Source organism: Sander vitreus, chromosome 9, assembly GCF_031162955.1.
Source record: "Sander vitreus isolate 19-12246 chromosome 9, sanVit1, whole genome shotgun sequence".
NCBI classification, from domain to species: domain Eukaryota; kingdom Metazoa; phylum Chordata; class Actinopteri; order Perciformes; family Percidae; genus Sander; species Sander vitreus.
This window is the reverse complement of record NC_135863.1, coordinates 6,066,917-6,091,613: the sequence shown is the minus strand read 5'-3', so window position 1 is coordinate 6,091,613 and position 24,697 is coordinate 6,066,917. Positions and strand designations below refer to the sequence as shown.

The 24,697-nt window shown below is 41.2% G+C and overlaps 1 protein-coding gene across 3 annotated transcripts in view; it reads left to right on the top strand.

Moving 5' to 3' along the window:
- Positions 1-24,697, top strand: part of dlg1a (discs large MAGUK scaffold protein 1a) — a 123,576-nt gene that overhangs the window by 36,614 nt on the left and 62,265 nt on the right. For 2 of the 3 annotated variants that reach the window (XM_078258456.1, XM_078258455.1), the window contains exon 5: positions 1,479-1,601. The exons of the other annotated variant lie outside the window; for it this stretch is intronic. In XM_078258456.1, coding sequence (XP_078114582.1) covers positions 1,479-1,601 — 123 coding nt within the window. The remainder of the gene's footprint in view (positions 1-1,478; positions 1,602-24,697) is intronic. 3 annotated transcript variants of the gene reach the window in all.

The window sequence follows — 24,697 nt, the reverse complement described above, 5'->3', positions numbered from 1 at the left end:
TATTCAGTAGTGGAGTGTGTTCATGTGTGTACTGGTTACATTACGACAGCCTTCAGCATGCTGCAGGCAGTCAGAAAGAGTTGAGGAGTGTGTGTATTAGTGGTGTGTGTCTTTTGATTGTCTCTGTCTGCACTGACTCAGTTATCAGTCACCACAAGTTTAAAGTTTGTCTGCTGAACAAGCCTCAGACATAACTGAAGATGTCGTGACTGGGGTGAAGGAAATATTGGTGTGTAGCTCCACCTTGTGGTTGGACATCACTTTCCTGTCACTTCCAATCCATAAACATTTTACTGTTGAAATCACAGAGGGAGCATGTAAGTCCAATGTGTGTGTTGGTATTGATAGATGGAATGATTTGTTTATCTTTGTATTCATCCATCCATCAATGAAGCTTTCCACATGTGATCTCCACTTGCTTCATAGTCGTGGCTTCGAGGTTTCAATATCCTGGCCCATACCACACCACGACGACATCATCATCATCATCATCATGCTGATCACCTATCCGACTAGATAAACTCCATGATGAGAAACTGTGGCGATTGTGTGTCTTTCTGCTGGTGTATTTGGGTATTATTCAGGTTATTTTGAGAACTCCTCTTTCCCAAATGTGTGTGTTTATGTCAATGTGTGTGTGACCACAGGTGCTGAATCTGGCTAGTTCTGTATGACAGATGGACCTGCCACCTTGTTATCCCCATGTACATGTTCCCTTCTCTCTCTCTCTCTCTCTCTCTCTCTCTCTCTCTCTCGCTCTCTCTCTCACTCACTCTCAATGTCGCTCTCTCACACTCTCTCTCCCTCTCTCTTTCCCTCTCTCTCTCTTCTCTCTCACTCTCACACCCACACACACACACACACACACACACACACACACACACACACACACACACACACACACACACACACTTTCTCCTCGCTCTTTGTAATTTATCTTAAGTGCACATTTGTGTTTCTTCTCAAAACAATATAAATAATAAATGCATATATAACTTCTTGTGTTGTGATGTAACATGTACATATATTTTTTTAAATAGTGTACTGAAGACTTATTTTCTTCCTCTTCATCTACTGGTCCAAATATTATTATTATTATCTTTGAGTAAATGAGTGGTCATTGATTGTCAGTGACTGACCTCCTGCTCAAACCTAAATGAAGGACTCGAAATATAGAGTTTGCACAGACAAGAGTGGACATTACTGTGTTTTGTCTCACACAGCTGCATTGTTTCCCCTTTGTTTTGTAAAAATTGGTTTAAATAGTTATATTATTGATAACTGTGTTACAGTCAGGCTACCACCTGTGCAATAATCAGACTGCAGTTCACCTTAGTGTGCCCAAGCGTGTGTGTGTAGTGTGTGTAGTGTGTGTGTGTGCGTGTGTGCGTGTGTGCGTGTGTGCGTGTGTGCGTGTGTGTGTGTGTGTGTGTGTGTGTGTGTGTTGCACCATGCTGAGCTCTGTCTGTACATCGTAGGTAGAATCACCTGAGGTACGCTTTGATGACGAGGCGTGGCCTCATCCGAGGGGAGAGAGACTGAACGAAGTCCCAGCCCCACCTTTCTCCTCTCTCTATTCACACAGCCACGCCTACTACCAGGTAACCTCGCCTCTAAACCCGTCGCATGCATTCATAGCTTTGTTTGTTTGTGACATGTTGGTTTTCAAGTCGTTTCTCTTGTCTGAGATTCAGGTTATATGAGCATGCAGTAAAAACATTTAAGCTTTCTGCATTCATGTCTTGTGTTTTGTTGCATCGGTGGAAAATCAAAAACACCATGCCTCGAGAACATCACAGAAAGGTTTTCGAAGTGGTCCATCTGGAGTTTTAACATCAATACATAGTTAATAAGACAGACACTAAGGAAGACACTCTTCCTTTATGCAAATGGAGCTAAAGTGCCAGAGGTCTTTAGGTGAAAACTAAAGGAAAAATAACTTCCAACTTTTTTGTTCATATAAAAAATAAAGACTGGTTGGGAGGCAGGCAGGACGGAAGGGACAAGTTTAATATCATCTTAAGAAGCTTTATTGTTTCATTTCAAGGAACAATACCATTACAATGTGAGACAAGGTATATCTGCAACATGGTCTTTGTTTATGGTGTAATTACCTTGTAACTTTAGTAATTTTACAATCGTATGCTCATTATGCTGACATTTAAAAAATGCATCTTTTAAAAGACAAGTTCTTCAGCATGCTCACTTTTTGCTTTTATCGAAATAATTTAACATAAATCTACTTCACCATAACCTTTGCACATCACTAATCTCCCGAAGCGAGAGAGAGAGAGAGAGAGAGAGAGAGAGAGAGAGAGAAACTGCATAGACTGTAAATATTAAGTCTATGTTTTCTCTCGTTTGGTGGGTGTGTCTCGGCTCAGGTCACAGGTGATACTCAGTCAGCAGAGACGTCTGTAAACTCGTGGTAATAAAACATTTAAAACTGCATCAGCGTTTAACGTTGACGTTTGTTTAAGCCATATTACATGAGAGGGTTTCATTTGGAGGTCCGAAAGGCGCACCACTGAAGTATAGGCCTCCTCAAGTGTAATATTGTGATTATACAACAACGGTTACCAACAAAATAAGTGATCAATCTGTATTCATATTATATATTCTTGCACATATAAACACAAAACTGCTTTGCTAACTCCAACGTGTTGTAAGTAAGACATCTGCTGAAAAAGTTATTGTATTCATTAGCATGATTGCCGTACTGTTTAGTTCACAAACATCCAACACACCAAAGTACAAACACATAGCGGACCAGACGCAAGCTTTTATTTTGAAAAGCCAAAGCTCGGGGACGGCACCAGCCGGGAGAGCATGAGACGGGAGCATAGACTGTATATTATTAATATATTATGTTATTAATAATAATATGAATTTAATATACAGTCTATAGAGTTCTCTAGGCTGCAGCCATACCCGACTATAATAAAAAGTCAGACCCCACTCCCCGTGGGGTCGAAAATCAAGCTGTTCCACTAGCTGCTCCCTCTAGAGGTCTGGAGAACTTCCGTTGTGTAATCTGGATGCAGCGTTTTTTTGTTGCATTTGTTTTCTGGGTTTGTGTGCTTTTCTTTTTGCATCGTTTCATATTTGTAGTGCGTTTATGTATTTGGTTGTGTTTTGTGTGTATTTGGTTGTGTTGTGTGTATTTGCAGCGCGTTTGCTGAATGCTGCGCGTGTGTTGTCAAATTAATGAAGTGGTTTTCTTAATTTGCTTGTGTTTTGTCTATTTGGGTGTGTTTTCTTAAGTTGGCCACCGTATGATATGATTGGCTGATGTAACCGTTTGTGTCTTTCTGTACTGTGCACATGGTCTGACATGGATGTGATTGTGATTACACAAGGAATAGACCTGCATGTAATATCCGTCTGCATGTAATATAAGTGAAAACTATCAAAAAGCACCACTTTTTTTATTTATTTTGGGCTCTATGTTATAGCTTTTTACCCAACTTTGGGTGTCCCATAATGTCTGCTAATTGTGCTACTTTTTACTTACCTTTTTTTTTTAGCCTGTATAAAGAATGTTAATAGGAAAGAACGTAAATTAGAGTGGAGAGAGAACTGAGATGGTTTCATCTTCTCTGGTCATAAATGTTAAGATGTAGTAGCAGTTTGTAAACTGCAGGAGGCAGTAGTGGCAGAGAAATTACCACCATAGTGTGTGGTGCCTTCACAAATCAAGATCTGACTCTGACTGAATTAATCAAACTGTTTAATAGCAAGCAGTATGACTGAATGATTTATTATTGCTGGTAAAGAGGCTCAATAAATGAACTAGCAAGGCATATTGTTATCGTGACATATGTGTTAGACAGTTTATGGTAGATTGAAGAGGAAATGCAGCCGACACTGCAGCAGTATAGCTGACTTTGCTTTAACTACTCCACTAACAAAATTTATATCTACTGCAGAGGCTAAATGATGAGAAACAGTAAAAGAAAGTCACTTTCTGTCTTTTTATAACACACAGTAAGACACACATAGGCCGCTCAGAGACCTTAGTCATTAAGCTAATGCAGATAATCAGGAAGGAAGGAAAGACAGAGGGGCAGGGAGCGGCAAGAGATGGCATTAAGAGAAAATTAAAGGGCAGACAGACGGACACAGTGGGCAGATTTGTTGCTGGATGTTACTCAACCGGTCAGTCAGCCAAATCACTCCTCAATGAATCTCTTTCCCCTCCTGCTGACACAGTACAGTAATAGAAATTAGGAGTCAGTAAGACCTTTACTCTGCACTTACTGTAATGTCTAAGGTGTATCAGTATGGAAGCAACAGGGCTGAATACTATAGACAGTCAAACCAGCTACTATACATCCAACAAACTCTTAGTTTTTACAATTCTCCTTGATTGTGATTTTCAGGATTATTTTGCCCACCTTTAGGAAGAGATCTTGCTTACCTTGACAGACTCGAACCCATTGTATAGATTACCCAAGTTTTTTAATGTTCAATAAAACAACAGCATGGAACTAGCTTGACATCATCGTTGGGGAACTGACTAGCAAAAATATTTAACCTTCCACATTTAATCCCTCTTACAGTAGAGCAAAGATGGCGAGGCATCTAGTGTTTTGAATAGTAGTGAATTATTTGCACCACCACTTTGGAGAAAAAAATAATATTTTGGCCACTTGGGGGCAATGGAAACTGATATATTATGACCTCTTAATTTGATATGGCGAACTTGTTAGCAAGTAGTTACCGTTTTGCAAAATGCTCCACTATGTTCACCAGCTAGTCGCTAACTTTGTCGGTCTGCAGTTTGGTGTTGAGCAGGTAATGTAATGCTGCAGCTGAAAAAGATGCTGTCAACCAGGTGAAAGTGAACCAAAACAGTAAGGCTGTTGCAACAATGACAAACAATGAGCTAAAACTTGCTAAAGAATAGTGATAGACCGATTATCGATTACCCGTTTTTTGGCAGTTTGCAGATTATCTGTATTGGCGTTTTTATTTGCCTGATAACCGAAAAAGTTAATTAAGAAGTAAGTACACTACTTTGGCTCGGCTACAGCTCTGTGTCTGTCCCTCAGCTTCGGTTTCACTCACCACTGAGTCTCACGTCTAATGTCTAATCTTTTACTGTGTATTATGTTGAAAGTTTCTAATTTATTAAATACTTGCTTAAAGCATTTCAACAAAGTTTTGTGTTGGAGTTTGTAACATTCCAAAATTTTAATTTTGGAATGTTACAAACTCCATTCGTTTTCCAATATTCATTTCCACTGTAAATGCATATTGGTTCCAAATATTGGTTATCGGTTTTATTAACTACTAATAATCGGTATCGGCCTTGAAAAACCAGTATGTGTCGATCCCTACTAAAGAGCTCCATGGAGCTGCAAAACCGTATGGTAATTCTCATTCTTCATCACTGAAAGCGACCCTTTTCACATCACACAAAGTAATTTGATCATTTGTCATTATAAAAAATATTGTGCAAAGAATAGCGTGTGCTGCACAGCTAAGAAATACACCCAGCCCACCCCCAAACACTATCTGAGAGGCTAAATATTTGACTTGGCTTATTGGGATTGAGATGGTGCCTTGCTTGCTCTGCAGTGCTTTATGTTTATTCCTCTATATGTCCAGTAATTCCCAGGGAAGCTTGACATAGCTTTTCAAAATGGTGCTTACCAGAATATGAAAGGGATCTAATGGAAGGGCTGGGGCAGAGCCAGAATGGTTAGGAACCACTGGCATAGACCGCAGTATAGATCTGCATGGCGTCTGGTTTACAGTGCTTCCAGCTGCACCAGCGTCCCTATATAGCTGTTGACAACGCTGATATTTATTACAGTTATATTGAGAGACATGTTAAAGTTAAAGGTGAGCTAACTCAATGTGACAGGGCAACAGAGGCCAAATTAGGTTTTGTTTTTGGTTGGCCACTGAAAAGTCCATGTTTACCAAATATGTTAATACTTCTACATATCTTACTCCTTGTAAAGTAATAAAAGTACAGTCCCTGCTAAAGTCAGTAGGGATCAAGCCTTAAATCCGTATTGTGGCCAAACATGTAACAGCATTGTTACCGGGTTACAGGGTCAGACTGTCTGGTGCCTGCTGAGCTGGTTTTCAAAATATGTGGGTCAATGTGTTGTGGGACCACAGCCAGGGCAGGAGGAGAAGGAGCAAATAATTTGTTTAAAAAAGTGAACACAGCATTTGTATGCTAAGCTATCTATCACTAGCCCAACTTACCTGTAGAGGATGGAAGGGCAACATTGGCTACTCAGCAGTCGGACATTAAACATGCATGATGTGTGCTTTTATTTAATTGGTCCTGAAATATTAATAGAGCCAGCATTCACTGGCTGACATTTGACTGGAGAGAGAGAGAGAGAGAGAGAAAAAAGGAAAAAGTGAAAGAGAGAGGCACAGGAGGGCAGGGTTAGTTGTGATATAGCCAGCGTGTCACTAAATTGTGCTGTGTCAACTGACATGTCAATGTGTTATATTTTTTGTCATGGTGGCTAGCTGCAGACACTAGGGTGGTGTCAGAGGGTGACTGGCAGATAATGATATGATTCCTGTTGTAATTTATGCTAGCTCCGATGATAGATTCTTACTGTGCGTTCACACTGCGGGCAACATGATCAATGTCTTGCTCCATCCTTACTGATGTGGGCCAGAAACTTAGGTTGCTTTAATGCTGTGTTCTGCAACCATATAGTTATCACACTGCACGTGTGTTGGTTTAGATAGACTTTGTTAACAAGGAATAGAGTGCGGATTAGGCCGCATTTTTCTGTCCGAGCCCGGACCGCGTCCGACAGAGCAGTAACCGAACCCTGCCGGAGCCCGACAGGCATTAAGATATTTATGTCCAAGCCCGACCCGAGCCCGTAACAGTTAAAATCTCTGTTCAGCGGCCGGTGCGGCCTTGCCGCCCGGCCTGCCCTCCAGACCCCGGCCTGCTGTGAGCTAGATGGCGCTCCGTCACAGCTGGCAGCCCACGGTGCTCCATACCCGCGCAAAGTCACCGTTTCTGGGTTACTGGACTCCCAAACGCCGCTGCCCTGACAGAGCTCCAGGGCCTTCAGCTCGCTTGCCTCCCCTCTTCCTGCTAAATGGCCGGTGTGTGCGAGCTTCTTACCCGTAATCTCTTACCACAGGTTCCAGTTAATCTTATAATGGATATGTGTGTTGAGTTATTTAAACAAACGATCGGGGAAATAAACGCCTCTTGTCCGCGAGTCTCATTGATAGAGCCCGCGGTGAGCTGGATGGAGCTCTATCAATGAGAGCTAGCTAGCCTCCTCCTGGACCTCTGAAATTCACAAAAATGCATTAAATTGAAATCAGACGAAAGTGTTAGCTAAGCTTTGTAAGGCCTTAGGGTAGCTGTGATATACATGCTGTGACAAAATTCAAACTGTAAATATACTATAGTTATGCCGGCAGCCGGCCAGCTCCGCGGAGCCCCGAGCCCTGGTAGTCCAGTAACCCAGAAACGGTGACTTTGTCCTGGGTATGGAGCCCAGGCTTTCTTGTCAGACTGTGTGGAGCTCCTGAAGTCCGACACGTCTTACCAAATTTGCAATTAGCCATACATTTTCGTAAAACGGCCCATATTTGAGCTTTATATAGTTGATTTCTCGCATAAAAAAGTCTCAGAAGTAAATTTAATAACGAAATAGCAGACAAACAATGTATAACTTTGCAGTGTCTGAAATATGAGAACTGCTGTCTCGTCTACAATGTATGTGTATGTGGTTCGCTCAAACCAGTCAGCGCAGCTCATCTAAATATTCATGAGCATACCATATTTGGAAGAAAAGCTCTAGGGCCATATTCACAGGGTAGTTAAGGGCCCATAAAATAGCACTCGGGCAATTTTCAGCCCAACCAATGTTACATACCCTATTAAGAGACCTTAAGGAACAGTGTGAAATAGCCTATATAATCATCCTATCACCACTTTGAGCAACTGTAGGAAGGCATTCGGAAATGTCAACAGATGAGCGCATCAGCGCACACGGGGTAACAAGCGCACGTTAACACAGGCGCACACCTACATAACAAGCTTTTTTAAATTTAAAAAGTTGCCTTATCGCGCTGATGTGACCAAGCTCGACCCAAACCCAAACATCATTTCAAAATATCTGTCCGAACCCGGCTCGGCCCGTCGGTCCAGTTAGCATTTAACTCATAGCGCTGCTATGTCTAAGTAGGCTACAGCCTCACAAAGCTGCTAAAGTGGCTTTAGTGGCTTAGTCTTGTTTCACCTTGCATATGTGTTTTGTGTTTTAGGTGTTTCAAAGAAATTGATGAAAATGTGCGAATTGTTGAACGGCTGGAATCACAGACATAGCCTTCATACTGCCACTTTATCTTATTGGGGTGTAGCTCTTTATAAATAAATAACGTGTATTTAATTGATGCCATAAAATCTTAACTGGCTATAGTAATTCCTGGGCTGTCACTTTTTTTGTTGGTTGGCGCGACATGAGCCAAGCTTTCCAGGTTGCTCAGTGGCTTTCTCGTGACATGTACATACAGTTAAAATAATATTTTAGTAGCAACTTTACAAATTAGGACTGTTAAAATCTGTAGCCTTTGTAGTCTTGCAGTAACTTTGCCAGTATGTAGCTATTTTATATTCGAATTGTTAAGTGTTAGTCACAGAAGCCTCTTGCATAGGCGATTCAAGACAGATTAGGGGGACACTTCTCTGAAATAACTCTGACACCCTCTATTTCCCTGTCACACATGAGACAGGTTTCTTTATATAAAGTTAATAAAAAAAAAGCATAAGAAATTTTAGTGACATCTATTCAGATCTTAGCAAACAACGCATTAGTCAGCCAGAACAAGGTGTATTTCAGGACTTGGAAAGCTGTTGCCATAGATACAGTTCCCATGGAAACACACGAAGAAGCTGTGACAGGGGTCCTGCTCCACCTGTGGCTAATCCTCAGGGAGGCTAAGTTAGCTGTGTAGGCTAGCTGTACACCTCCGAAGGTTCTTTTGTCTCAGTCGGTGCCCGGCAACAGCCTGTTGTTTTCCTTTCTGGAGTCGTGCTCTATTCGTACATCTGCGTGTTTTCCTGTGTATGTGAGTGTGCATGTATATGTTTTTGTGTGTGTGTGTGTGTGTGTGTGTGTGTGAGTGAGTGAGTGAGAGTGTGTGGGAGAGCTGGGTGCTGCAGTGTCCGGAAACAGCCTCAGGAGAAGATCTCTCTCCCGCACACACACACACACACACACACACACACACACACACACACACACACACACACACTTATCTCATTATCTGTCTAGTCACTGCTAGCATTCAATTTCTACTTCTGTAAACTCCTGTTTTCGACCTCGTCTCCTCTTCAACCTGCAACAGGCATCATTGCATATTTCTGTGTGCATGCATGTTTAAGGCTGTGTGTATTTGGAGCGGGGGGAGTGTGTGTGTGTGTGTGTGTGTGGGGGGGTGTTCTGTTATGTCATTGGCTGGCTGGAATGTAGGGGCGTGGCTTGTATCAGTAATGATATCTGACAGTGAGAGAGAGAGGGGCGTCAGGTTGCAGCTCCAATAAAAGACTGGAAAAGACAATTTGCAGAAAGACAGACAGAGGGAGAGAGAGAGAGAGAGAGAGAGAGAGAGGTAGGTAGGTATAAAAAAGAGAGGGAAAGAGAGAATAAATAATGTACTGAGTGAGCGAGACAAGAAGAGAGTGAAACTTGGAGCGACATCACAGATGTAGGAGGGAGGGGAGGAGAAAAAGAAGAGTTGCAGGGTGATTCTTTCAACCATCCTCCTACTTCAGATGCTCTCCTCCTCGCCTGCATCCTTCCTCCCTCCTTTTGTCCATCCATCCAGCCAGCCGTCCCTCCCTCCCCCTTCTTCCTTCTACACACAGTGACAGAGGGGAGATTGACTGGTCATCTCCTTGGACTAGAGAGGAGGAGGAGGGAGGGAGGAAGAGGTGGGGTGGAGAAAGACAGAGAGCAAGAGTAAACCCCCTTAAATAATCAATCCTCATATCCTGTCGTTGCCTGGCCCACGCTCCCCCTCACTCTGTCTTCTCTCTGAAGAGAGGAAAGGAAGGAGTTGAAGAGAGAAGATTTTGGACTACCAGAGATGTGGATGTTGGACATTTCTCCTGGCTAGAGAGAAGATGGAATGATGGACAAATGGATGGACAACAAAGACAGATGGGCGGATGATTGACGAGTGTATGTACAAAGACCCTGACAGACCGACTGATGCTCCAACTCTAAGAGGACTCTGTCTACCTGCCCTGCACTTTCTACCTCCTCTTGCAGCTCCTCCTCCAGCTCCTCCTCCTCCTCCTCCTCCTCCTCCTCCTCCTCCTCCTTCTCCTCCTCCTTATCTCTCCATCTGCCAGCATCTCTCTCACTCCTGAGGGAGCTGAAGAAGAGGAAAGGGAAAAGAAAGAGAAAATTGAGAAGATGAAAATAGGAACATAATCTTCAGCAGAAACTGGTGACAGAAAAGAAGGAAGTGCTGGACTTGTATATTTGACAGCAACATCTTAAGAACTTGAGAGAAGTAAAGTGAAAGCGAAGCAACAGACGAGAGAAATTAGAGATGAAGCAGTGGGGGAGAAGAGGCTACAACATGAACTCTATCCTGTGTGTCTAAGGGAAGAGCAGACAGCAGAGACGATGAACTATATTTTTGGCAACAACACCCAGTACCCCCGCAGTGCGAGGGTGGGCGGGGGGTCAGGGGGTCAAGGGGCGGGGCTAGGAGTCAAAGCGAGGCTGGGGCCCAAGCGGGGCTCCTCGGAGGAGCTGGCACCTCCCCACACCTCCTCCCCTTCCACCTCCTCTCCTGCCTCCTCCTCCCCCTCCACCTCCTCCTCTCGCTGGCAGCAGCTCCTTACGTTCTTCTCCAGGAGGAGTGCCTTCACCGACTGTATCAATGCTAGCCAGGTAACACACACGTCACACCCTCTGTGTGTGTGTGTGTGTGTGTGTGTGTGTGTGTGTGTGTGTGTGTGTGCGCGCTTTATTCTTGAGGAGTGGTAGGGGATCAGGGTGGGAAGCATGAAACTTAATCTGGGTTTTTGTTTCATTGTGTGTGTGTGTGTGTGTGTGTGTGTGTGTGCGCGTGCGTGCGCGCATGCGTACGCGTACATGGGGCTGGCCATTACATCAGCAAACATTCTCTAGTTTTGGTTTCTTAACCAAAACAATTGAAGTTGAAGCAGCTCTCTGTTGGTGGTTGAGATTTTTGATAATGTTGTCATGGAAATGAGCACTGGCATAGTGTATGAGACCCAGAGAGCTGGTGTGTTGCCATGGCAAAGCTATCATTTAGCTGAGTAGTCCAGTGGCACTGAGTCCACATTGAAATGAAAATCATTACCATGGAAAGGGACGATGTGTGGCTGACCTGATGAGAGCTACAGACCCCATAGAAGTAGAAGTAGCTACGCCACAGCTGATATGCACCGCCTCAAAAATGGAACTACAGCCACGGCCTCTATAGAGATATTATGTAGTGAGACAGTAAGAATTGTGATTGGTCAGTTTGGGCTATTCCTACAAAAAATTTTGAGAACATTAATAGTGAAGACAACATTAAAGAAGTTGAAGAAAGTCTCAGTAATCTTCTCCTTTTCAGTAACACGCACACCTAGCAAGAACATGTTCTTCTAGCTGCTATCGTTCTATAAACTGCACAGCGATTGCACAGCAATCAGACAAGGCGAAATGGAAGTTACCTTGATGTAACTACAGTTCTGTAAGTACATGAGAAGCCCATCGTCTTTCTATTTCAAAAAGTAAATTAGGGAATTTTTTGTTTTTAATTACTGTGGGGAATATAAGTAATACACAATATGCCCTGATTATGAACAATACATCTATCTTGTGCTGCAGTGCTGGTATCAATGGGTTAAATATGCTGGAAATATAACTCAAAACCTATGCTGTAGCTATCTACGGTGGGAGTGCCATTAACCCTTTGTGTCAAGTATAAATCCAGCTAGCGGTCCATTACATCAGCATTATACTGACCTTTGACATGCTGATGTACAATTATGGCACAATTTCAAATATGATGCTATAATAATGATACACCAAGCTTTATTAAAAGCAGAGTGTTTATATCTACCTGGGTTGTTAAATTAGATTAATTAGGTATAATATTTACACCAATGCAATAGGGATGTAGGCTAGTGTTTATGTATCAAACACACAGGACAGAGACAGAACTCGTAAAACAAATGTCTTCATACGGTCTGCAGTAAACAGTTTCAAGATGTGCACGATAGCTCTCCTTTCCACTTCCATAACTGCAATAATATATATAGATAGAATACTTTTTATCCGTTTAAATTCTTTAATACAAATAACCTTTTCATCAAACATCATCACAATTGCTCAATTTTTGTGCACAGAGACACAAAAATCATTTCATGTAGGTGTGTTTCATGTCATCACGTTCTGCCTTTTTCACTTTTTTATGTGCTGTTTAAATGCAAACCATCTGCACTTGGAAGAAAAATTGGGGCCTTGATATTAATATTAGATGCTTATATTTAGGATGCTATCTCTGGCGCTCTGGACTTCTGAGGAGAAGCTAGCCTGAAATCTCAGCCCATTAGGAAACTGCTGCTGTGAGCTGATTGGACATTATTGAGTCCCGCCCCAACATAGAAACATTAAAAACACTTAATTACAATCTTTGAGTCCTGAATTACAAAATCATAGTTATAGATAGATAAGTACAGAGTAGTAATTCAGTATTAGAGCATATATTTTATTCACAGACTTTTTGGCAGTCACAGATCTGTTTGTGAGAATATTTTGTCATCCTACTTTTAAAAAGTAAGCATTACGTGGTCATACATGACTCAACCTTCCATCCAAATGTAGCGCAAACTTGAACTGAATTTTCAGAAAGTCGTCAAAAGAAAATGTGGATTATGAGGAGTTGAGGGGCTTCCAATTCTCCAGTCGGGTGCCATTAAACCATTGCAGAAGAAAAGGGCACTTAGGAGATTAATTTAAAGAGCACCAGTCAAACTTAAATGAATGACGACGATGTGGAAACAGGATGGAAATATTGCATTTATGTTTGTTTCATGCATTAATTCAAGCAACTTAAGTCCACACATAACTGATGTTTTGACATGAGACAATGTTTTGTCTCTTCAGTGGAGCGAAATCTTCAGTGGACGTTTAAGTCCCATGCTTCGTCATGATTGATTTCACTAAGACTGAATCCGTCACACTTTGTTGCATACTTTTATTGATACATTTTTCTACCTCATCCAAGTGTAAAAAAAGATTCAAAATGCTCATAAAAACAGGTGGATGGAAAAGCATTTAATGTCATGGCTACCTATTTTTCTGAATGATAGAAATGCATGATAATATGATATTTTCTACTGTTGCACACAAATGATTAAATACTTTTCGTTCTGCAGATGACAAATGCAGTAAAGTTTCTATTGTATCCAAACCTGCATTATTGATCTAAACTCCTGAATGGACGGGGCGCCACGCACAATGTTGAACCCTGCAGCACTTTTACAGTTGTTTGCAGATTTACAGCACAGTGCATGGAAAAAAGATCGCCCCCCCTCTTGCAGTAATCATATTGGCCAGTGTTTTCCCAAGGTGTTGCCATTTTCCTGTCTAAGGCACTTACTGCATGACTGATAGGCCATTATACCACACACACACACACACACACACACACACACACACACACACACACACACACACACACACACACACACACACACACAGCTGCTGGCCCTGTTGATGCAGGAGAGAGAGACTTTTTTTTTTTAACTGTGGTTTAGATCTGCTGATTTGGCCTTATAAGACTAATCAAAAATATGCCATTATGCATTTTGGGTCATGGCCAGATTAGATTTTTATGGTTAAACTTTTTATTTAATTTAGCTTTATTTAATCAGGGAAACTCACTGAGAGCGACGCTCTGGCCACACTCACAGTTACTCATTCACACCTGGAAGCTGTCCAGTACAACCACAGTCTGATCCATTGGCCACTTAGCAGCTCCGCTTGAGCAGTTGGGGTTAAGGGCCTTGCTTAAGGGCTCCTCAGTGGGGGAAATGAGGAAGGGGCAAGCACTGCTTTTCACTTTCCCCACCCAGATTCATCCTAAGCTCGCTTCTCTAACCTTTAGGCCACCACTGCCCCAACTAAACACTGGGGAATTGTGCATTGTTCACCTGCACACACACACACACACACACACACACACACACACACACACACACACACACACACACACACACACACACACACACACACACACAGACATCCATTACTCTTTAATCATATTATTCAGTCCCTCTGACAAAAGCCGTGTAGAGTAAAACGATGTGACATTTAGAGGTCTGGAACATGTTAGGGTCTAGACATGGTGCTTCATCTCACCGGAAAGCACTTCATTGCAAAATCTCTTCCTTGCTGACCGTAATAGTTTGATGCCTTGTGCTATTATCCCACCAGTTAATCTGTCTGTTTTGGTAGCGTTGACTTTAGGTTGTCTTTCGATAGTGATACTGTTAACTTTGCTTGATTATCTCCTGTTAGAGAGTTTTTCACTCTCAATGATCAAAGATGAAGAGTTGACCCAACTCTTTTCCATTTTTTTTTGTCGTGGACACAAACAGTGGCCCCCTCTCCCAGAGCCCTGTCTCTGTATAATTGATGAGTGGTACAGCAGAGGTATAAAGTCATCCTGGCCCTTCAGAAAGAGCTTTAAAAGCCTTAAAGAGGTGTTTAGTGGTCACAGGAAATGGGGGTGGAGAGGGATGGATGGAGCTAGAGAGATGGAGGGATAGATGGATAAGAGAGAATAAGACATCGAAGGAGAGAATTTGTGATTGATTAGGACTGTGAGAGAAATCTGATAGCTTATTAGCTCAAAGTGAATATATTTTGTACATTACCTGCTTAGATAATAATGTATCCATCAACATAAAGAGCACAAATCAACTCAGCAGACTCATACTACAGTATATACAATACATACTGTCAGTTAATTAATTTAGCAGGATTAGTTATGACGTCAATAGTATTAGTGTCAACAACAGAGGCAGTAAGTAAGTGAGACTGGTATCACTTTGTACGGTGGCCCTGAAGTGCAAATCACAACAGCAAATAGAAAAACGCAACAGCAAATCATAAAACACAACGGCAAATAGGAAAACATTTCAACAAATCATAAAACACAATAGAAAATAGAAAAACATTTCAACAAATCATAAAACACAACGGCAAATAGGAAAACATTTCAACAAATCATAAAATACAACGGCAAATAGGAAAACAAAACGGCAAATAGGAAAACATGACAGCAAATAGGAAAACACGACAGCAAATAGGAAAACACTTCAACAAATCATAAAACAAAACGGCAAATATGAAAACACAACAGCAAATGTGAAAACATGACAGCAAATATGAAAACACGACAGCAAATAGAAAAACACGACAGCAAATAGGAAAACACAACAGCAAATAGGAAAACACGACAGCAAATATGAAAACACAACAGCAAATATGAAAGCATTAACTTCTACCGACTTCTTTTAACAGGAAGGAGAGGTGAAAAACACGGAAAAGCGCCTACTTTTAACAGACAGACTGACCAATCAGCAGGTCCTCTGCTAGATAGGCCCTACCTTTTCCGGTAGAAGTTAATGCCGTTGTGTTTTATGATTTGTTGAAGTGTTTTCATATTTGCTGTCGTGTTTTCATATTTTCTGTCGTGTTTTCCTATTTGCTGTCGTGTTTTCCCATTTACTGTCGTGTTTTGCCATTTGCTGTCGTGTTTTCCTATTTGCTGTCGTGTTTTCCTATTTGCTGTCGTGTTTTCCCATTTGCTGTCGTGTTTTACCATTTGCTAGCGTGTTTTCATATTTGCTGTCGTGTTTTCCCATTTGCTGTCGTGTTTTCCCATTTGCTGTCGTGTTTTGCCATTTGCTGTCGTGTTTTCCTATTTGCTGTTGTGTTTTCCTATTTGCTGTCGTGTTTTCCTATTTGCTGTCGTGTTTTCCTATTTGCCTATTTGCTGTTGTGTTTTCCTATTTGCCTATTTGCTGTCGTGTTTTCCTATTTGCCGTTGTGTTTTATGATTTGCTGTCCATTTTCTCCTTGGCTTAACCACTTCACTATTGTGTGCAGTTTGTCACATGTTCCCAATAAGCAAAGGAAAGGTTAAGAGAAGTGTTAAAGTGCCCATATTATGAAAAAAATCACTTTTTCTGGGATTTGGGTTTGTTTTATTTTGTGTCTGTGGTGCTTCCACACACATTCAAACTTGGAAACAAAAACATCCATGCTGTTTTGAGTGAGATACGGTTTCTGAATGTGTCCTGCCTTCAGTCTCCGGGTGAGCTGTTCAAAATCTGCAGGGTTTTCTACATCACTAGCCGAAAGGAGGGGGCTAACCGCTAGCATGCCCCCTCGTTCTCAATGGCAAAACACTGCTACAACACACACGAGTTCACCATAATCTACAGAAGAACTACTTACATGTCCCTGTTCTGCTGGTATTCCACGCAAAGTTGGAAGTGCGCCCTCATTTAGAAGAAGTCTCCCGGCTAATCCTGCCTTATACTGACTGATGTTATCCTTACCTAGCTACTGCGCATGTGCAAATCCCAACAAAGATGGAACAGAAGTGAGATGTCTCACTCTGTAACTAAAATAGAGACCTGAACACACAGGGTGAAAAGAGGAGCTGCAGCAATGTGCAGTACAACAAACAATATGGTGTTTTTTGAAAATTAAACCATGTAAACCTATTCTGGTACAACCTCAAAATACAATTATGAACCTGAAAATGAGCATAATATGGGCGCTTTAAAGATATTAAATACATTGGAAGGTTTGGATGGAGCCGATACAGTTCACCTGCATGTATCAATGGACCTTTCGGTATTATTATCACAAGCTAAATGTGTAAAACAGTGAGTAACAAAAACAATAATTGCTAGAATGAGGTATGGAAATGTCATTTATACTGTATATATTGAGACACAAATGTGTCATTACACTCTTAACTCATACTGAAGTGTGTGTTTAGTAGAGTTCAAACTACTCTCCCAAACACATAGCACTCTCCTCTAGAGAGTGGCTCATTATCCATCTGCTGCCCAAGGACACTTTCCACTCTCTCTGTGCCTCATGGGATACCAAAGTGCACGTCTTCCTTTAGATCTATGCTCCAGTGGTGTGAGTGTGACCGGCAGTAAAGGTCATATTTAGGTGCCTTTGTCCTGAGTGGGATACTGCACCCAAGTACATGTGCATTATGAAATTGAATCACAACTGCCACATTGTTTTTAATAGATCATCTGTTACTGAGTGGGCAGTATGTAATAGACCAAAGTAAGAGTTCTATTTTTGTGAATCTTCGTACCATAACTGCAAAGTTTCACCTCCTGCAGTCTTTTTTGCACACTCAGAAACTATACATCATTGCCAGCATAGGGATTGAGCAGTGCTTCAGTGAAGGAGTGAGGGGAAAGGAAGGCCATACTTTTATTTTACAAAAAGAATCAAAGGAATGAATGAAAGGTGTGGTATTAATTTACCACAGAACTGGACAGAATCTATGCTATGTTAATTTAATTAAATATGAATTTATACTTTTTCTTGATCCCCACTGGAGAAATTACAAGTTGTACAAGTTGTGTTCTTCCATGCCTGTGCTGCACTCACATGATATGGGAATAAATACTGGAGCAGCTTGAAGGTTAAAACCAATGACTTGGAAACATTAAAGTGTTCTGGCTTCTTTAAAACCTTCAAGACTGACGTGTACTGCCCACTTTGGTTGAGTCATATCAGCTGATACATGTGAACTTATATGTTGTGGGCTGCAGTTTAGAAGTTGTATCACAAATCCATCATATTGTTTATTTTCTATTAAATGAATCAGTCATTTTCCAAATTTGAGTTAGAGAACAGGAGGTGCTTTTCAATAAATCCTAACAGTCTGGAGGTGATGTCATCAGTGGGCAGGGCTTATGCAAATGTTTACAACCTACACCACCATCACCCATGGTAACCAATGAACTACTTCTCTGATGCTGACAGCACTGCAGGCAGCGTCAGCTGTTGTCATGGTGATGCTGCTATGCTGATCACCAAGCGGAGTGTGGCGTGTGTGTGTGTGTGTGTGTGTGTGTGTGTGTGTGTGTGTGTGTGTGTGTGTGTGTGTGAGAGAGAGAGAGAGAGAGAGAGGAGAAAGAAAAAGTGTAGATGAGTGTGTGTAAACTTAAAATCTACACACACACACACACACACACACACACACACACACACGATACTGTTAGCTGTGAGTAGTGCATTAGATTTGTGGTGCTTGAGAGTGTGAGGTGTTGCATCACCTCCTGTGTGTGGGATGAAGCTTGCATATCAGCTCTCTCCCTCCACGCACGCATGCACACACGCACGCGCGCGTACACACACACACACACACACACACACACACACACTAACTCTCTCTCTCCATCAGTCTCCTACCTCCAGCATGTTCTCTGTCTCAGCTGATATAATCAACACAGATCAGCTGACCATGAGCAATCACTTAATATGACCACTATCTAATGAGGCTGAACACAACATAATGACAGCTCCATCTATCTTCCTGTAATTAGTATTGAATGGTTTGACACAACTGAAGGCTTAATCACTGCCACATGAAAACTTCATAACTGGATAAAAATGAAAATAAAAATTAAAAGCATTGACATATTGATGCTTTAGAGAGTCAGGTTTCTTACAGAAACATTGTCTGCTTGTGTGTTATTACCAGGCAGAGTAATATTAGTACTTTTGTCATGCAGTCACACATGGATGTGTTGCAGTAAGTGACAGGCTCATTACTGTATAAGACATATTTTAATTGGAGAAGCAATTGTTACACAGAGTATACAAGACAATAGCCAACTTTGCCCCATGTAAGTGATGCTATCCCTCTTGACCTGTAATTGTTGTGCCTCGTTGTGGGCCAGTCAGTGTGTTTCTTGATTAAAAATTAAAGTTTAATGCAATTACATTTATTCTCTGGCATCCTGTGACACAGGTGAATGTTAGCACCGCCAGAGGTTCAAGGAGGAGGGGACCTGCCTAAGATAAGGCTTATCTAGAACAACCACCATGTCTTGGTAAACAAAGCTCTGGTCGCTGGAGTTTTGACTAAAAGATAGATTGATTTAGATACAATAACTTCTTACTTGACTTTGCCACAGTTGCCTGGACTTGCTTGGACAGTTTTTATTTGTGGTGGAATAAATGTCCTTGTTTGCAGTTGAGTCATTTAGAGTTGAAACAATCTGTCAACCATGTTGACAAATATCTCAGCCATTTTTCAAACTAAAATGCCAAACATTTGCTGGTTCCATATTCTTTAATGTGTGGCAGGCACTGTAGACACCTAGATAGAGAGAGAGACAGAGTGGCAAACAGAGAATACGCTTACAGAGAAGACATTACTTCACTCTTGATTCTTTGGCTCGCAGTTGGAGTGAGGCACAGCCAGTCTAGCCAAGAGCTAGGGTTTCACCAGAAACAAAGAGAGACAGAGGGTGACACAGATACTGTAGAAAAGAGAGAGTATTGTAGTCTGAACTCCACAGTGAATGAGCCACTCAGTTACTTTTGAACCGAGTGTCCTGAACTGAGGAAGTGATCTTACCCAACAGCCACACCAGTGGGATCACTTCCTGATCAGTGTGAGAGGGCGAGGATCATCTGAAGTCTGCTCTAGAGCATAGAAGACTCCCCCTGTTGACCCCACTACTAACTCTCAGATCATATTACAGCATTTAATTAGGGGTTGCAGTTCATTGACTATTAAAGCAAACATAGATCTATTCTTTGTTTTAAACATATATTCATCATGTGTTTTGGCAAAGAACCATAATACATAATGTTATAACGTACAAGGACAATCGCATATGTTTTTTTTTTCTTCTTAAAATGGGCCCTCAGATAAACTTCTTGCAAACCAAAAAAGATTGAAAAATCTTTACCAAAGAAAGTAAAATAATTGATCAGGAATTTTGGCTGATGTTGTTAATAGAGCGAGTACAAGTGATCAACAATGTGCAGGATTCTTGGGTTTTGTTATATAACAGGCAGTAAAAAACACTCTTTGTTTGCCCACACAGACGGCAAGAACTTCACTCAACAGATATTTTTTTATTCTGCTCTTTTATGGAAGTAAAACAAGACTTGTGCAGTAAGTGGGAATCAAAATTAGGTTTTCCACGTAGTAGGCAAAAATCATACTACTTTACGGCCAATTCTGCTGCACAGGTTGTGGGACAGTGGTATTCTCGGGTGCGTGAGAAGCAAACCTTATGTAGTTGGACAGACAGCATATAGTTAACCCTTGGATGCAAAAAAACAAGAGCATCCCATAACCCTCTATTGATACATTGTGGGAAAAGTGTGTTTATCCACATTGTTTTAGTGACGGACCTGTATGGACACTTTAAGAATTACTGTACTTTCATGACAAATCAACACATACAATGTATTGCTCCATTAAGGGTATTCTGTGGAGTTTTGGACCTCTAGTGCTATGGAGCAGGGTTTTTTTTATAAGTGGGTCCCTGTTGACATCTCATGCATGCACATCAGGACGCAAACAATGTTAAAAAAATGAGCTTTGCAAATGTATGAAGAAGGAATCTATTACACATTTGCATTTTGGTGAGATCACTGAATTTATACATACATTTTATTTGTTTACAAGAAAACTCCACAGGGCACTTTTAAATGTTTGAATCAAATTACCTTGCACACCGTCATATAAAAAAGTAGTAGCCTTTTGCAGAAAACAAGTTAGATATGGCGAGTATTCGTGGTGAAGAAAGTTGAGGATCCTCTGGACTTTGATTAGTCATGGGGCCAGGAGCAAGACTCCAGTCCCAGAACAACTCCCTGCTCTCATGACACATGCTGTAAATGAATACCAATTTATTCTGCCCTGTTGTGTGTGGCTGCTGGTGTGATATATGATAACTAAGATCTCCAGTTGAAACCTCACTTGTTTGCTCACCCACTGATCCATGGAGACCACACCTCTGCTTTGTTAAGATGCATTGTTTTCATATTCTTTTCAATTATGCAGTCATTCTGTTTCTATTTTAGTATGGCTTTTAATCCAGTTCAGTCAGGAACAGTAAAACCAGATTTAAAACCAGTAGTATTTCTAAATACTTGGAGTTATTTAGTTATTATTTTTAGGGATTGGACTAGCCTGTACAATTACACTGGCATATTATACACAGTATTTGCAGTGATATCCAGTTTTCCTCTAACATCAGTGTACCTAAACTAACATCATGGAGTGGAGATTTGAAAAATACTGTATGATCCAGAAGTTAGTGAAGTACTTTGTCATCAGTGGTATATAAGCAAATAAGCAAAATTATACTAAGAACAGCTTCAAAATTGATTAAAGTATTATGATATATTGCATAATTTTGTGGCATGATTGTGTGTATAACTGGATGTAACCCCTTTCCCCTATGTGCATGTTTCCTACACCTAATCTCTTCTAGGAGTCTGCTGTTGATGTGAGATGCAGTTCTGCTGTATCTTTGTGCGATATCACACATGCTGTCAATCAGTGCTGATAATATCAGACAGCTGAAAGAAATAACTCAGTAATGACGAGAGAACAATGCTGCAGAAAAGCATCATCATATCTGTGTGTCTCCCATCAGTGCTCCATCTGTCTGTGGAGTCTGAGGTCCCCTGTTGGTGACTTTTAGTATCACAATCTTGTCTCGCTGCAGATAGTGGAATTGTAATTCTAAAAATTTTTTTTAGCAAATCACAAGAGCCCCTGGCCAAGATGTTGTTTCCTGTTACATGTCTGCTTTCCCTATTGAACACTTAATTCTCAAAAATTCTGCTTGGAATAGTCACAGATCAGCTTAGAGGGAGTTTAGAGATAAGGAGTAATGATAATTTCGTTGGAGAAAAATCAAAACAGGGAGCAAGTGATCAGAGGATTGAACACTGGACCAGAGGTTAGAGTAGTGGGATTGCATTGACTGAAATGTAATCGTAGATGGATTTTTACACTTGATAACACTTGCTATTAAACAAAGACACATATAGGCAACAGCATGAGACCAGTGGTGTGTGTTTTGGTGGGGGATAGCACTCCTTTACATTTTTTCTGTATTCAGCAGCTACTCTCACTCTGAGTCAGACTGACCTGCAACGAGTAATAAATGTGCGTGTTCACTAGACTAATTAATATCCATTACAATAATTAAGTGGAGTAAAAAGATTTGACGCTCAATAAATGAGGATGTTTGATGATGTCACGCTTTATGGACTAATTTGATGTGTTCCTATATAATACTTCTAAGAGCCGTGTCAAAAGGGAGCGGGGGTAGAAAGTAGAGCTTAATGGTGTAGGCACGCTGACTCAGATGTTTCATGCATAACAATATTAATGTAATGTTTCAAGTTTGTCAGTCCTTTGGTATGGATATAGTGGCTAGCAAGCACACCCCCCATCCACTATCTTTGTTTCATGTCTTGTCTTCAACTATTCCTCACCACAACCCTTCCTACCTCGCCCTCCAGCATTATATTAGTGTGGGCTTCATCTAGCACTGTGATGCTAACAGCCTATTCTCCTTGCTCATCCTCTCCTGACTGAGCAGTTAGCCTGCAGCGCGAGCAGCACTTTACACAGGGAACACACATACACACTGGGCAGCTATAGCAGCCTTTCTCTCAACCGCCCTCACCCTCTTTTCATGTATTTGTGTTCTCCACATGGGTGCTGCTTTTTAATGCCCCTCATCTGTCTGTCTGTCTTTCTGCCTTTGTCCCTTATCGGGTTGGTTTAGGGGAAATTGTGGCATACAGTATGTTTGCTGACATTATAGCGGCTTCCCTTATAGCAGATAACTGTGTGTGTGTGTGTGTGTGTGGGGGGTATCCAGCTCTATGTACAAACCAATGGCAGCTCCTGTCTTTCTTAAATATCAGCGTTAGCCAGCTGTAAAAGGCCAGAAGCTTAAATTCATATTAAAGACAGTGACCATTCTGCACATCACTGTAAAATGAATATTGAGGATTTTGGTCATTTCCGTGGAACTATATAAATGTACAAATACTTAAAAGGCTGCTTTACCAATGGATTGGTCTGTGTTTGGAGCATTTCAAAAACAATAATGTCACAAATCAATTCATTTCTTTTCACCAAAGGCCTGAGTATTTCTTTCAGTACCTATACAAGAGTTTCGATACAAAACATAAAATGTCTTTCAAGTATGATCGCATTTGAGAAGAATTTCTAAAAATAAAATGTATTTTTAATTATTCCAAAGTTACTAAATACAAAATGATTAAAATAATAAATTGACACTTGTATAGCCTTTTCTACCTAAGCAGGAACAAGTGCCCCACAATGCATTTTCACACATACAAACACACTCAAGTAGTGAAACGGGCTTGCCTGGCCTTTGGAAGCAATTTAGGGTTCAGTATTTTTGTTCAGGGCTAGGAGGAGCTGGGCATCACTCTAGGTTGGTACCCTGCTATTAGTGGGGAATGAGTAATACACTCTCAAGAGTGAAACAAGTGTTTGTCTCGAATCAAACTGCAATATAATATAAAATCAACCAAATTATTATTGAAATCAGGACATAATTGATCAATGAATTTGGTGCAAAATTTCCATACTTTACAGTTTCTGTACAAAGGCACTCGATAAAATTTGGTTGGTATTTAAACAACATTGAGTTTCCATAGTAACTAGTACCATACAATAGTTCTGATCCTTGACCAAAAGAAGAGAGACTGTACTGTCCGGTCACTGTTTACTAAACTGTAGCTTTGCACCTGAATAGACTTGGATGAACTGACTTTGTATTTTACCCAATCATCCTGAGACTTACACTATACCTGGAGGATAGCCTGTTCCACTCCAACAAAGATTAAACTTGGAGACACACGCACTAAAAGAAAGACACATTTTCACAAGGAAGTAGGCCAGCGCAAAGAGAGACACACACAAACACAAACACACAGCAGGCATTTCATACACACTATTCCAGCTGACCCAGCCTGCCTTGTGATGCTTTAAAAGAACAAGACAAAGGTTGATGGAAGGGACTGCCCTCCACCAATCACAGCGCTGCGTTCATGTACAGACACACACACACACACACACACACACACACACACACACACACACACACACACACACACACACACACACACACACACACACACACACTGACTGAGCTCTGAGCGCTGTATCACTGTCCCTGGTCGCCTATCGATTAGTCATGCCTAGCTGCTGTCATGTGCAGGAGTCCAGGGAAGCCCCTAATTGGCTAGTCCAGGAAAGAGAGAGAGGGGGAGAGTTGGAGAGGGGGGGAGAGAGAGAGAGAGAGAGAGAGAGAGAGAGAGAGAGAGAGAGAGAGTAGACCCTGAGAGAGGGAGGCAGCATAGAAATATGAGAGAGGCTGAGAAAGAGATGTGTCCTGATATCAAATCATGATAACAGGAAGATAAAAGAAGGACAACAAAGAAACTCTTTCTAACCTTTATTCCTTCTGGATGGAAAGAATAAATACAAATCTTAAAGCGAAAGGAAATCAAACATAGGAATCTATTCTTTGTGAACTACTGTTTTACTGTCTACTTTTTTTTGGAATATATGA